The sequence below is a fragment of the Nothoprocta perdicaria genome, unplaced genomic scaffold (assembly GCF_003342845.1).
Source record: "Nothoprocta perdicaria isolate Ctin4 unplaced genomic scaffold, notPer1 scaffold_1, whole genome shotgun sequence".
Lineage (NCBI taxonomy): Eukaryota > Metazoa > Chordata > Aves > Tinamiformes > Tinamidae > Nothoprocta > Nothoprocta perdicaria.
The window spans coordinates 6,611,055-6,624,192 of NW_020454093.1; the positions used below are offsets into that span (position 1 = coordinate 6,611,055).

Below are 13,138 nucleotides of genomic sequence, written 5' to 3' on the forward strand. Positions count from 1 at the left end.
GAATTAAACCCAAGCAAGTGTCAAATTTTGTAGGAACAGAAATTTGCAGAAATATCTGAAAGTAGGTAAAGTTTTTAAAAACTCTCTATTTAAAATTGGGAGATTTTAAAGCTAGTCCACTGATTTTTTGGACTTTTATCAGTGATTTGAAATGGTATGAGAGACCTATGTCTGGTCTCGGAAAACTCTTTCTGGGTCTGTATCTTGTCTTCAGAACTATTTCCACACTTTTATAAACTCATGTATGAAGCCCTGTATTTTCATCGAATCTTTCCTGATAGTTCTGCTACGTTCTTGCTTGTCACATTGTGACAATATCAAAAGAAAGCTTCTCAGTTAATATATTCTTGATGAACTTAGTTGAAAAGCATATTTTTAGAAACTTTAGGTTTGGGGTAGAGTTTGTGTTGCAGTAAACTATGAATCAATATCTCAAAATTAGCTTTGTGCTTCTGTATGTAAATGCTCCATCTGTAGTGCAATTATCTTACATATTTGCTTTCATATGAATCAGAGAATGAGAACTTGCATGGTAATATTTTTCCTAGCTGTAACTCAGAATTCCATTTATCCACCCAAGCTAAGTATCAGAGGAAAGTCCCATACAACTGGACTTTCATTGTCAGGGGCAGTTTTAAAGATATGGAAAACTAATAATAGAAACTGCTATTTCTGTTGAGTGATGTGTAACTTGTATATTATGCTTTTCCTTCCTTTGTTTAAATAGTTCTTTTTGGTTTGAGGTTTTTGAGGAAGAAACCAAATAAGATGTGTACTTTATTTTAAGGCAAAGTGCTGTTGTGGTATACCACATTCTATAAGGCTAATCAGAAGCTAGTCTAAACTTTTAGAAAAAAAATCAAGAGTAGTGTCTTGTAGTCCTTTTCTTAACCTGCGCATTAGAAATAATAGTAAGGTGTTAAGATACAAAGTGAGAAGCTCCCTAAGCTACAAAACTGAGAGGCTCTATCAGAAGAGGTACCTACCCTATGTGTTGCTATTCCTGTTATTCGCCTGAGCACTCACAGAGGATTTCTGTTTGGGGAAAGAACCTTTAAGCCCAGTGCTGTTGTTCTCAAATTGCTATGCTGAAAGCAATTCTTAATGTTCCATTAAATAGCTTTTAATGAACTACTTTAATCTAGCTTCTATGATAAATTACTTGCCTTTTTATGAAAAGAATAGGGGGAGACAGTATTTAATCATAGCTGTCATGCTTCTTAGTCCTCAGATCTGTGAATTTGTCCCTCTCTTTCTTTTTTTTTTTTGTGTTGGGGCCACACTTGCTTTTATTTGAGCTTCATAGTTGGACAATTACATGCACTTCAGCTTTAGTTGACAGCTTGCAGCATGCAGGGACCAGGAGGAATCTGGCCTCCTTTCTGTGCAACGAGAATGGGAAAGAAGATGGGGAACTAGATGGGAAAGCAGGTCCCTCTTCTCCTAACACCTCTGATATTGGCCACGGGGGATGAGTGCTTATCATATTTTCAGAGTATTTGTGCATTTAATTGCATAAATATTAATTCTGATCGTTTAAAGATGTAAGGGACAGGAAGTGTACTCTCTGTGTGTCATCTTATACCTATGTGATTTCCAAAACCCAGTTATAGTACAACACATTATATATATGAATGCTGATTCAATTACCTCTCCCTCTCCAAACAGCAAATGAGAAATCAGCGGGAGTTTTATGTGCATGTAGGATGACACAATTTGTGCTTCCACAGTGACATTAGTGCACATGAACATTTGCATTCAAAATTAGGACTTAGCTTAGCAAACTGCTCCATACTTGGTCCATTTAAAATCACAGGGATTCCATATGGTCACAGCAGTCTACAGCTCAGAGAATTTACTGGATTTGATCCAAATTTTAAGCTTTGTTATTTTGTCTGTGGATTAGGCTTTCAGACAGAACTTAGTGTTTAGCATTAAAAGCTATATGTATATATCTCATGTTCAGGCTTCTAAATAGAGCAGTTTTTGAAAATGGCCATTATATTGTTACTTTTAAAACAAATATCTGATGGTCTGAAATTAGTAAATATTTGGGTTCAAAATGACAGCATTAACAATGACAGTCATATCTTCTCATCTTTGTTTTTACCCCTTAAAATCAAGAGAATTACTCTGAAACATCTTGAAAGGAAATAATTTTAAATCCTTGAAAGTCAAAGACACTTTAATTCTCATACCAGTAGGGTATGAGAATCCACATGGGTTTTCTTATTCAAAACGTGGAGTTAGACTTTGTAGATTGCTGTACATGCTCTTAGATATGTAACTAAGCATTTTAATTCCATTTTCAACTTGAGATACTTGTATGTTAATGACACAGAAATTTAACACCAGAGTGTCAGATTTTTGGTGATTTTTTTGGTGCAATAATTGAGAGTTAGAATTTTTAATAAGAGAGCTTGAATAGCAGGAGTTAAAATTAATACTCTTTAGTTTATAAATGCTGCATGAGGCTCTGAGAGAATGCCGATACGTTTCAAAGCTGCAAGTAGTTAAGTTGCCTCGGTAGCAGTGTACAGAGCTGCTGCTGTAGGGTTGCAGCAGCATGGTAGGCTGCTTTATGGAGCCGGTGGTTACAAAGATCCACTTTAACCATTTTTTTCTTACTGGCAGGTGTCCCACTGGCCTGAGGCCAGCGGCTGTGAGTGTGCTGCAGCTTGCGGTTCACACCCGAGCGTAGAAAATGCCGACACCAGCTGGCTGCACATAATTAAGCTGATTGCGGTCTGACTACTTGAACTCTGATACAAAGATGTGATAAATACACAAAATATCCTGGAGATTTGGTCCTCTGACATACTTTATCTCCTTTTTTATCCTTAACAGATATGATATCTGCACGTACAAAAACAAGCCTTGTGGAACACTGGGTAAGATTGTAAGAGAAATTTCAGCTTGTATTTGCTGTTTGTTTACTTGCTCTAACCTCAGATACTGATTTATTGGCTCATTAGGCTTAAGATTTTATCTTTATGCTTTCCAAATTTTGCAGTTCTATAGGCATGAACGATACAAGATACCCTAGATGGATCTGTTTAGGTAACCTAGATGGGTTTATGTGTGATAGATTACTGGAACTTTAAGTTAAGTGAGCTGGTGTTGGGCATTCCTTTTCTGGCAGCTGTAATGCTGATAAAACGTAGCAGATGACTCAAACTTGCCAAGCAATAATTAGAGGAGAGGACTTTAATGTGTATTTCCATTTAATCTGTCTCCATGATCTATTAAAAATATCAATAAAAGACTTCAGAAAAACAATAAAAGAATACAAAAGAAACAGAAATAGACTTTGAGGTTTACACTGTTGTTATATAGTATATAAAGGGGTGCAGGTTCAGACTGTTTCTTTCACAAACTTAGGAAAAATAACACAGTGATGTAAATTGGAGTAGTATTAGAGTGCTGCACTGCTTTGGCAACAGAGAAATACACATGGCAGCCTGAGGGGCAGAATGGAGAGTTATTGTCCTCTCCAAACCTAAATTTTTCACCAGAACTTATACTTAACGTATTATATACTTATTAGCTTAAATAGTCCTTTAAATTTATGAAAGAAATCTTATATGGAGCCTATCTTTTCAGTTTGGATCCTTTCATAAGCCTCTTTCTTGTCCATAGTTAAAATAAAATTTAAATTTGGCTGGTTCAGTTTAGTAATATTTTCAGAGCCCATCACTGAACTTGCTTTGTGTCTCCCTCTATTCCTGTGTGCTTTGATAGCCTTAATGCATGCTGATTCTTCTACAAGCAGTCCCACTCAAGTCAGCAGGCAACTTGTGACGCAGGGAAGTGATTTACATGAGAAATGGTATCAGAATTTTGCCTCTTGTAAATATAAGCAGTATTCAGAGCATGTTTGGTATACCACAAATGTTAACAGTTATTCTTAAATTTACTAAGTGTTTTACTCTGAAGTCTATGTGGAAGATAAAAACCCAAAGAGACTATCTGTACTGATGTTTCAGAATTGGCTTTGCAAGTGTTAAAAGAAGCAAGTTTGAAAGGGAGTGCATTCATGCACGAATTGCTTGATATTTATATGTGATATTTTTAACACAGTTCATTAGTATATTAGTTGGCTGTGTTTGGCATAAAGGCAGATTCTGCTCCACTTGAATCCAACATAACAGAGGATAGACTTTGGCACATGCTTTATTAAACAAAAGGCTTGATTTTAAAAAATTTTCACATGTGGTATCAGTTCCAACTTACTGTTGCTGGACCCTTGGCAACAGAACCACAGTGATTTATTTGCATTATAGGCATTAAAGTGGAATAGAGACAAGGCACTGTGGCCCTTTTGCAGGAGTGCATTAATATGCTTAAGTTCCACTGACCTCCAGTAACTGAAGTTAAGCACGCGTCAGAGGGGTCTGGTGAAGGGGACTCAGAGAGGTCCCAAAATGTCAGGAGAAACCTGGATCATTCACGTTCAAGGGATAAATAGAAGTAAAGGATTCACTGCAGCATAGATGTTCTCCTACTCCAACTCCCTTAAATAGGGAGGCTTGTGAAGAGTTGCTTAGATGTCTCCTATGCCTCCAGTGTCTTCTGCAGCTCTGTGGCTGTAGTGGAGGACAACTTCTCTCTTCTTTAACCTGTTTACAGAACTGGAAACTGGCTTCTTGACTGGAGCCCTGTCCCTTTCTGCAAGCATGGTATGGAGTTATAAATCAGTAATCTGGTCCTACAGTCATTAAGCAAGTGCTCAGTCATGTGTCAAATAGAGATCACTTTACCACCAAAATATGGCAACATAAGCCGGAAACATGGCAGTCATTATGTAAGTATTCCTATGTTGCACTCAGAATGTCTTAAAACAGTTAGAAAAGCCTAATATCAACAAGTGGACCATAGTTGTTTTTATGTATTGTACACTGCAAACAGTATTCACATTTTTCTTCTGACATTTCATCCTCTCTTCTTAGTAGATATGTCTGTTTTAGTGATTTGTTTTAGAGCAGGCTAAGGCAAATCCTACGGATGCTCAGTGTTACCATTTGCTCCCTGTTGGTTTGGTTACCAGGGTAGTTTGGTGTGTACAAGATAGGTTAGTTTTGGAGAAAACAAAGTTCAAACATTCACTCCACAGAAATTCTAAATGTGCCTATATGAGAAATTAGGCTCCGAATCACTGCATGGACTGTATTCCCACGATATCCCCTAATGTTTTCCCTCCAGAAAGCATTGAACCATGCGTGTATGGACTATGTTTGGCCGTGGGGATGGAACAATGACATATCCAAAGTAGAGTCTCCAGCCCGCAAGGGATATTAATATCCCCGCAAGGGATATTAATGCCAGTGCTTCACCCTATTGATCAGGTCCTACTGCTCCCAATTACCTGCTAATGTAGACATAGCCAGGAAGCACTTGTCGTATTTCTGTTTGCTTCCTGGTAGCCCAAAGAAGATGATCTGGAGTGTCTGCTTTAAAGGAATCTGAAAGCCATGTTCAGTTTTCTTTTGAAAATTCCACTCTCAGATAAGAAACTAAGAAATCCGTCTTAAAAAAACAAACAAACAAGCAAACACACCAAATGGCAACAAATTATGTTTGCAATATGTCATGTCACTTAGTGATGCTGAAGAATGCATGCAATACAGAAGAGCCATATACTGTAGGTGCCAGTGGCTTTCTTTCTCTAAAAAACGTTTTTAAGTACTTGTAATACAATAAGGTTTTAATTCCAGAAGATGATTGGTGATAAATGGAAAAGACTTCCATGGTTAAATGAATGCTTGTTATTAACATGTCTCCTTTCTCTTCATTGATGCATTCAGTTTTGTTTTTACAGTCTTTTTAACATACCACGTGGGGCTTTTTTGTAGCTTAAAAAGTTGCTTGTATGTTTTTATGAACCCGCTAAACTTAAACAGATTTCTTTAGAAAAATAATGTGGATACATTTTGCTTTCTTCAGACTCAAGAATGTTAAAGTAGAAATGCTTTCTTGAATTCCCTCTTCTGGCTCAAGTTACTAGGTGGTCCCAAGTTACCAGAAGTAAAATTTATAAATCTAACCCCTAGTCTAGACATTTTCCAGCACTGACTGCAGTTCAAAAAATATTAATGTCTAGCCGGGAAAGTGAAATTCCCCCCAGTGATTTTGCAAATGACTAGAAAGTTAACCTTTTGCCAACTGCTTCTTCTGTGCATAGAGGTTATTAAAAAGAATCCAGGCATTTATAACTAGGGCTTTTAAGACTGAAACACCTTGGCATGACCCTTTGTGTCTCCTTCTGTTTATTCAGGCTTGGCCTCTGTGGCTGGAATGTGTGAGCCTGAAAGGAGCTGCAGCATTAATGAAGACATTGGCCTAGGTTCAGCTTTTACCATTGCACATGAGATTGGTCACAAGTGAGTGAGTTTAAAAAAAGAATGGATTTACTGTATCACCTTTTTAATAACAGCTTAATAATAGATAGCACTTTTTCTTTTCTGCTTGGCTGTACCATCTCCATTCTGGTGCTCCATGTTTCTGTATATAGTGCCATGAGTGGCAGTATATTGTGTTTAGTATATATTACCATGGGCTTTAACTTTAGAACTGAAGACTGATTGTTTACCCTTTGATTTCAGATTCCAGTTTAATCTGTGCTTTTGAAATTTGGCTCACAGCCTTCCTACTGTATTTCATATTTTTAAATATTTGACTTTGGAAAATGTCTTTACATGATTGTTTCTGTTTTCAGTATTTGTACATTAGTAGTCATCTTTCACCCAAACATGAAACACGTAACAGTCATAACATCACTTTAACTTTTGAAGCACCAGTCTAACTTGATGTTATAAAACATGTTTACCTGAGTTGACCAACACTGGATGGATGGATAACGTATTTTTCCAATTACTAGCTGATGCAACTGCTAAAAGTTCCAGTGCAGACTGAAATAGAAACTATCAATCTGCTGATCAAAAGCAGGAGTTAGAAATAAACACTTATTTCCAGCCCAGCTATCATGTGAGATAATCACTGGGCAAGTATGATCTCGTTTATATTATGTATGAAAAAAAGTCATAGTTGCACTATAGATGAATGCTATATTCCAAGGACACTTGTATAAGATCTTAACAAAAATGGTTTCAAACAGGTACAATTCTCTTGATCTTCGTTCTTCCCCTCCTTTTCCTTTACTTTCATGAGTTCTGTACAAGATAGGATAAGGGAAAATGTTTTGAATGCTTGATGAGATAGTTGATTTGATTCATTAGAAGTTGTGAAATCTTGTTTATTACTTTCTTTTACGTGACCTCCTTGTGAATTTCAGTGGCACATTTAACAAGAAAAAATGTCTTCCGATAAAACATCTGCATTGCACTCTAGATGTAATGCAACTATATATTTTATGTCAGTTATTTCACATATAAACATAATTTAAGTAGCAGCTCATATACACAGCTTTATCATATAAAGCTGGCATGGTGACAACAGCTGCTTTATAGTGCCTAGACTTTAATTAGAACCTGAGGAAATGTAGACATATATATCACAGGTTCTTTCTACTCTGTGTTTTCACACACAGTATCTTGTCTGTATATTTTGGCTTCTTATACATAAGGCATCTCTGATCTTTGAGGCCTTCACCTCCTACTGTACATGTCAAACACTGTTTGGAAGGAGAAAGAGAAATTCATTTAGACTTATTGTGCTGTGACGGTGAATAAAAACTTGCGCTTCAAGCACTGTGTTAAAAATAGGCCATGCAGATATCTTCACTAAAGGCTGGGAAGAATATGTGAGTAAAAAATGCTCTGACATTACAGAGATTATAGTTAGAGTTATCCATGTATCACTTTTTGTGATGACCCGAAATGAGAGTAGACTGTGTCTAAATCAGGAAAGTTATTATTTCCTTTCCTACCTATTTTCAAATTGAATAGTTTTATTCATTAATGAAATAGAAAGTGCTTGCTGCTTGCTGATGTGAGTAAAAAAAAAAATATTTCAAGGAGCACTGTAGATGTTTTTCCTTTGGGCATATACAGCGATTGCTAGTCTCTTTAGGCCTACATGGGAAATACAGAATTTGCTTTACTGTCAAAAGGAAAATTGTAGCATTTAAGGTGATATGTCTAGACTGAACCATGCACCAAAAAGCACTTAATTAAATTAGAATGAGAGGAATGCCCTCTGAAAGATTATGTTTTTCTTAATTATATAGTTGCCATGAAATACTGAGGTTGTAAAAAAAAAAAAAAATAAAAAATAAAATAAAAAATAAAATAGTTGAAATGGGGAACCGGATTTTACAGTGATTCTTAAATTATCCACAGTTTCTCCAAAACTGGATTTGTAAGATTTCTCAGATGAAAGTATGGCTTAACATGACTTACATTTTAGAATGATGAGAAATCATTAGATCCATCCCATCTGACTTTTCCTATATCATAATTTATTAAATATAACTCCTTTACTCTTACATTGATCCCAGTAACTTCTATTTAATATTGTTCAGAAAGCACTTAAAGACTAGAAGAGACAGAGAGCTAGAATGTAATTGTAGTGATAAGTCATACTTTCTGTTAAATATTTTTAAGTAATTTTTTAAGTATTTGGCTTTATTTTGTCACCACTGGTAGGTCTCATATGTGCATAGTCAAGTTTTGGCGCAGGTTGGGTGTGTGCAGCTGAGCCTCGCAGCCTATGTTTATTAAAGCCATAGGTAATGCTGCAGTTATCCTTGTGTTCCCTCCCTGAGGGTCTAAAGGATGGGGTGAGACCAACAATTTCATGAGTGTTTCCCCCTTCTCGTGGTTGTGAGAATAGACTTGTGTTACCTTCATGCTTCTGTTCATCAGATATCGGTCAAAGTGAGTCCTTCAGCCTACAGAGTAGTGTCTCTGCAAAGTTGATTTGTGATGATTGGCTTTCAGGCTGTTTGCTTTCCTACGCTTATGCATTTCACACTGAAGAAATACTTGAGATTTCTGGTAAGAAAATGCCTCTCTAGATTTGCATTTCTGGCAGGACTGAAAATTAAATTAGTATCCTGTGCATCTTGCATGAGTCTTGCAGTCACTGAGTTGTGTCCTGAAAAGGGGCATATCCTTAAAATTCCCCTTAGTGAAGAAAACGACTTTGCAGGCGTGTGTATCTAAACCTCCAAGAAGGATAAGATACAGAATCCTTTCTCATCTTCTGTGTTTCCACTGTGTGTTAAGTTAGGTTGCCTCCCAGTCGGTGTAATTTTTTTGTGGATTGCTTTCTGAGCTCTCTAATGTGTTCCATGCAAGGGAAAAAAGGCTAGTGGGTAAAGTAATTTCTGACAAAAATCAAAATTGTTTTGGTTAACAGAAGATGTATTGAACTGAAATTCAGAGGAATTTGGCAATTATATCTTGATGAGAAGTTTGTTTAAGAAAAGATTGTAGTCTAATGAAGTCAATCATCTTAAAGATGTAGAAGAGTAATGATTTCTGGTATGTATATAGTTCTAAAGTAATTCATACAGCTGGAAAGTACTTGTAATTATAGCATTCATTGTCATTCTGTAAGCAAAGCAGGAAGGTAGCCTGGGTACCCCTGCTGTCTGTGAGAAAGCTGATGTTGAGTCCTGGAGCTGAAGTATCTGATATGGGCAATGTCTTCCTAGAGACATTTTCAAGGAAGCTGATCTTTCCCTCCTTCTTCAATAACTGAGGAGCTTCACCTTTGATCGGTCAGACCTCAGCTGCATTTTGCATTTTAGGACCTCATTTTAGAATTTTTTTTTCCTTTTTTTTTTTTTTTTTTTTTTTTTTTAATAAATGCCTATTCAGTGATTATATGTATTGTATAACTGGTAGGAAAATACCCCAATCTGAAATATTAAACATGCATATTTCACCCTTCAAAATCTAATCGTAGCTAGGATAAATTTTGCTAGCAACATTTACTCTCAGGTCTCCAAGAACAAATGTCCACTTGATCATCATTGTTTTATGAGTGGTGGTGATACCCAAGCCTGGAAGGAATGGAATGGTCTGGAAGGTAACAGACCATTGCAAGTCTACAGTGTGCGAGTACCTCAGCAGCAGAATTGCCAGCTTAGAAGCTTGTGATGCTTTTAGTTACTCATGTGCAAGAGAGCAAGTTCCATTCCAGACAGTTGACTTATTGCCAGCTCAGTCAGTAAGAGTCACTGAACCATGTTAAAACTTGTCCCTGCTACGTGCTTAAGGTCCACTTGGCTTTGGTTTCTTGTCCTATTATATTTAGTATAATCCCTTTAAACTTTAGGGACAGTTTAAGTAATGTTAAACAGGTTTTCTTTTTTTGTTGTTGTGAAGAGAGTAAATTGACTGGAAAAATCACATAGGACCATATGGTCGTATCTTTTCTGTTTTGTTTAAAGGAACAGTGTTTTATGTCTGCCATTCTTATATTGCGGGTATGAAAGCATACAACTTCTATAAATGCAAAAAAATCTTTGTTGGGACTTTCATTTTAGTGATGTATTGTACATATGGACTGAAATGTCATAAACATGAGGCAAGAAAAACGATTCTGGTTTCTGTAGAGTGTTTAGATTTTCAGTCTGAAGTCTAACTATGTGGAAAATATTTAAAATACAGATTTAGCAGTACTAAAATCATTTGTCTTATCTTAAAGCATTCTAATCAAGGAAAAGGAATGTAATAATATTTCATAGATCTTAACAAAAGTGTAAGTAGAATAAATGAGGGTGAAGAGGAAGGTTACAGTAACCTTCAGGGCATCATGAATTTCTGAAGGAAATCTGAGCTCAGAAGTTTGCCTCCTGATTAGAGGCAATACATTCCACTTTGACCCATAGTGTAGAGCTCCAGTGCAGTCAGACTCCTGCTTTGTGTAGCACAAAAACATTACCTGATGTTACTCTTGTGACTTGAAAACGGAATAGCTATGGCAGTGTTAACCTCAAGGAGAAATTTGTGCTCTACTTTTTCTTTTTTTCCTAAGATTCTCATAGAAATCTGCCATTTCCCCATAATAAGTTCAGGTTTCTGAATAGGCTATATATTTTTTTCCAATCAATAGGAGTTTGCAATGTTTTGAAGAGTTTCAGAGATTATTTAATACTAAATTATGTTAATATATCAAATTTTTCTTTGGTGAATTTAATCATCAGTCATACCTCAGAGAGAAGAATGGCATATAGAATATAAATGGGAGAAATGCTAAGCTAAAAGAATGCAAAAGTTATCTTGAATGTGATTACAGGTATTATTCTTATACAATTTCATTATTCAATAAATTAGTTCCAAATTCTCAGAAAAGTAATATGTTTAACCTAAATCGAAGTTGAGAATTCTGCATTGCTTCAGAATAAAGGGTTAGGGATGCTCCAAACCATTATAATGATCTACAAATACAAGAAATCAGCAGTTAAGATCCACACAGAGACATGGAAATAAAACGTGAAGTAGCCAAATAATCTTCATCCCTCCCTTGAGGGCACCAATGTGATGTAGTTATGAAAAGTAAATATCAATATGGTTCCAAGCGCAAATAATCTGATTTTTAAGATCATACTTTTTAATTCTTTTCTTTATTTTCTTCATAATGTCATTTAAAAGTCAATTGCAACTTGCATTTTGCAGGCAGTTTGCATGCACACTATAACCAATGTTTTTATAACATTGTCTAGAAGTTCTAGTAGGTCTTTTTTATACAGAAAGAGAACAGTCTAGAACAGTCTCTTATGACAGTGCATGGAGGATATGGTTAAAAAAAAAAAAGTAAGTTTGGCCATATATTACTATAAAGACATAAAATATAAAGATGATTTTTCCAAAAAATGTTCCACTTGATAACATCATGTCAAATTAGAAGTATTTATCGACTAATAGGCATGAAAGTATTTAACAGAATTGTCATATCTTTCCCTAGAGAAGTTGCTGCATGGATTACATGAAGTTTCTGTATTTGGTATTGTAGGATTTTTTTTTTTTTTTTTATCAGTAGAGTTTATTCACTTTATCACTTTCCAGGGTGGACAATATTAATACTAATTCTTCTTCTAATGATGATACTTTTTCCTTCTCTTTTATCTTTGCACAAGTTCAATGTCACTAAGAAAAGACAGACAAAAAGAAAAAAACTATAGCTTTTTATAGGTATAATAAAGCTGGCTTGGATAGTTTCCGTATTTCTTCAATGTAGGCCATATGAATATGGCACTTATGAATCTTTTAATCAGCTAAAATACCATATTTTTAGAGATTGTGACATCATTTAATAGTTACTGGAACACAAAACACTAAAAATGGTTATATAGTTTATAAAAAAGAAGAAAGTCTTGTCTAAGCAATAACCTTAATAAACTGTCATGTTTATAAGCAAATTCTTATTTTCTCTCAAGGTCTTACATCTAATGTAAGAAATACTTGTTCAAGCATGCCTTTTGTCTTCCCACTATATGAGAGCTTTACTGTTAGAAATTTTTATAGGACTTTTCACTTGTGCACTTTATGTTCCTCCCCTGACTCTTGCTTCAATCTCCAAAAATGTTCCAAGGCAGTGTGTCTAAGTGACATGCTGAAGCAATCAAGGAAGATGTGTAAACATACCCTGGCCAAGTTGCTCAGCTTGAAAATGATTTATTTCACTCTTAGTGTATATATGTTTAGTTTGTCTTTTTTCTAGTGCAAACACTTAGTATAAAACTTCCTAAGGTTAAACTTTGCCTTTTTCTCCCTTAAAAAGAAAGAGTTGTTTTCCAAAAAAACTGCTGTAGTTATACAACTGTAAATTCGAGTCTGGTAGTGGACGAGATCAAGAGCATGAGTTCTAAAGAGATTTTATTATACTGATTTTACGATATTTATTTTTTGTGATTTTTCTGTCTCACATGACTCAATATTCTTCATCTCCTGTACTTTCTTACCAATGCTGATCAACAAGTGGCAGACTGAATTAAGGCTACTTTGAAAGGACTAGGCCAAATTCTTCAATATCTGCTGTAACTCATGGATCTGTAAGTGAACAAAGATATGAACACTCCCTATTGTATTTGGAGAAAAAAAAAATTAGAGACCTCTATAGTTCTTGCTATTGGTTTCCTAAGGTTTCTTTGAAACCTTAAGAAGACTAGGGAATGGCTTGATTCACGAATCACAAGCACTAAAACTGGAAGGCCAAGGTAACTGATTGC

At 35.6% G+C, this 13,138-nt stretch overlaps 1 protein-coding gene across 1 annotated transcript in view; it reads left to right on the top strand.

Annotated features, from left to right (window-relative positions):
- ADAMTS6 (ADAM metallopeptidase with thrombospondin type 1 motif 6) overlaps positions 1 to 13,138 on the top strand; it is a 124,216-nt gene that overhangs the window by 38,181 nt on the left and 72,897 nt on the right. Inside the window, exons 8-9 of the mRNA XM_026036989.1 lie at positions 2,848 to 2,891; positions 6,275 to 6,380. Coding sequence (XP_025892774.1) covers positions 2,848 to 2,891; positions 6,275 to 6,380 — 150 coding nt within the window. The remainder of the gene's footprint in view (positions 1 to 2,847; positions 2,892 to 6,274; positions 6,381 to 13,138) is intronic.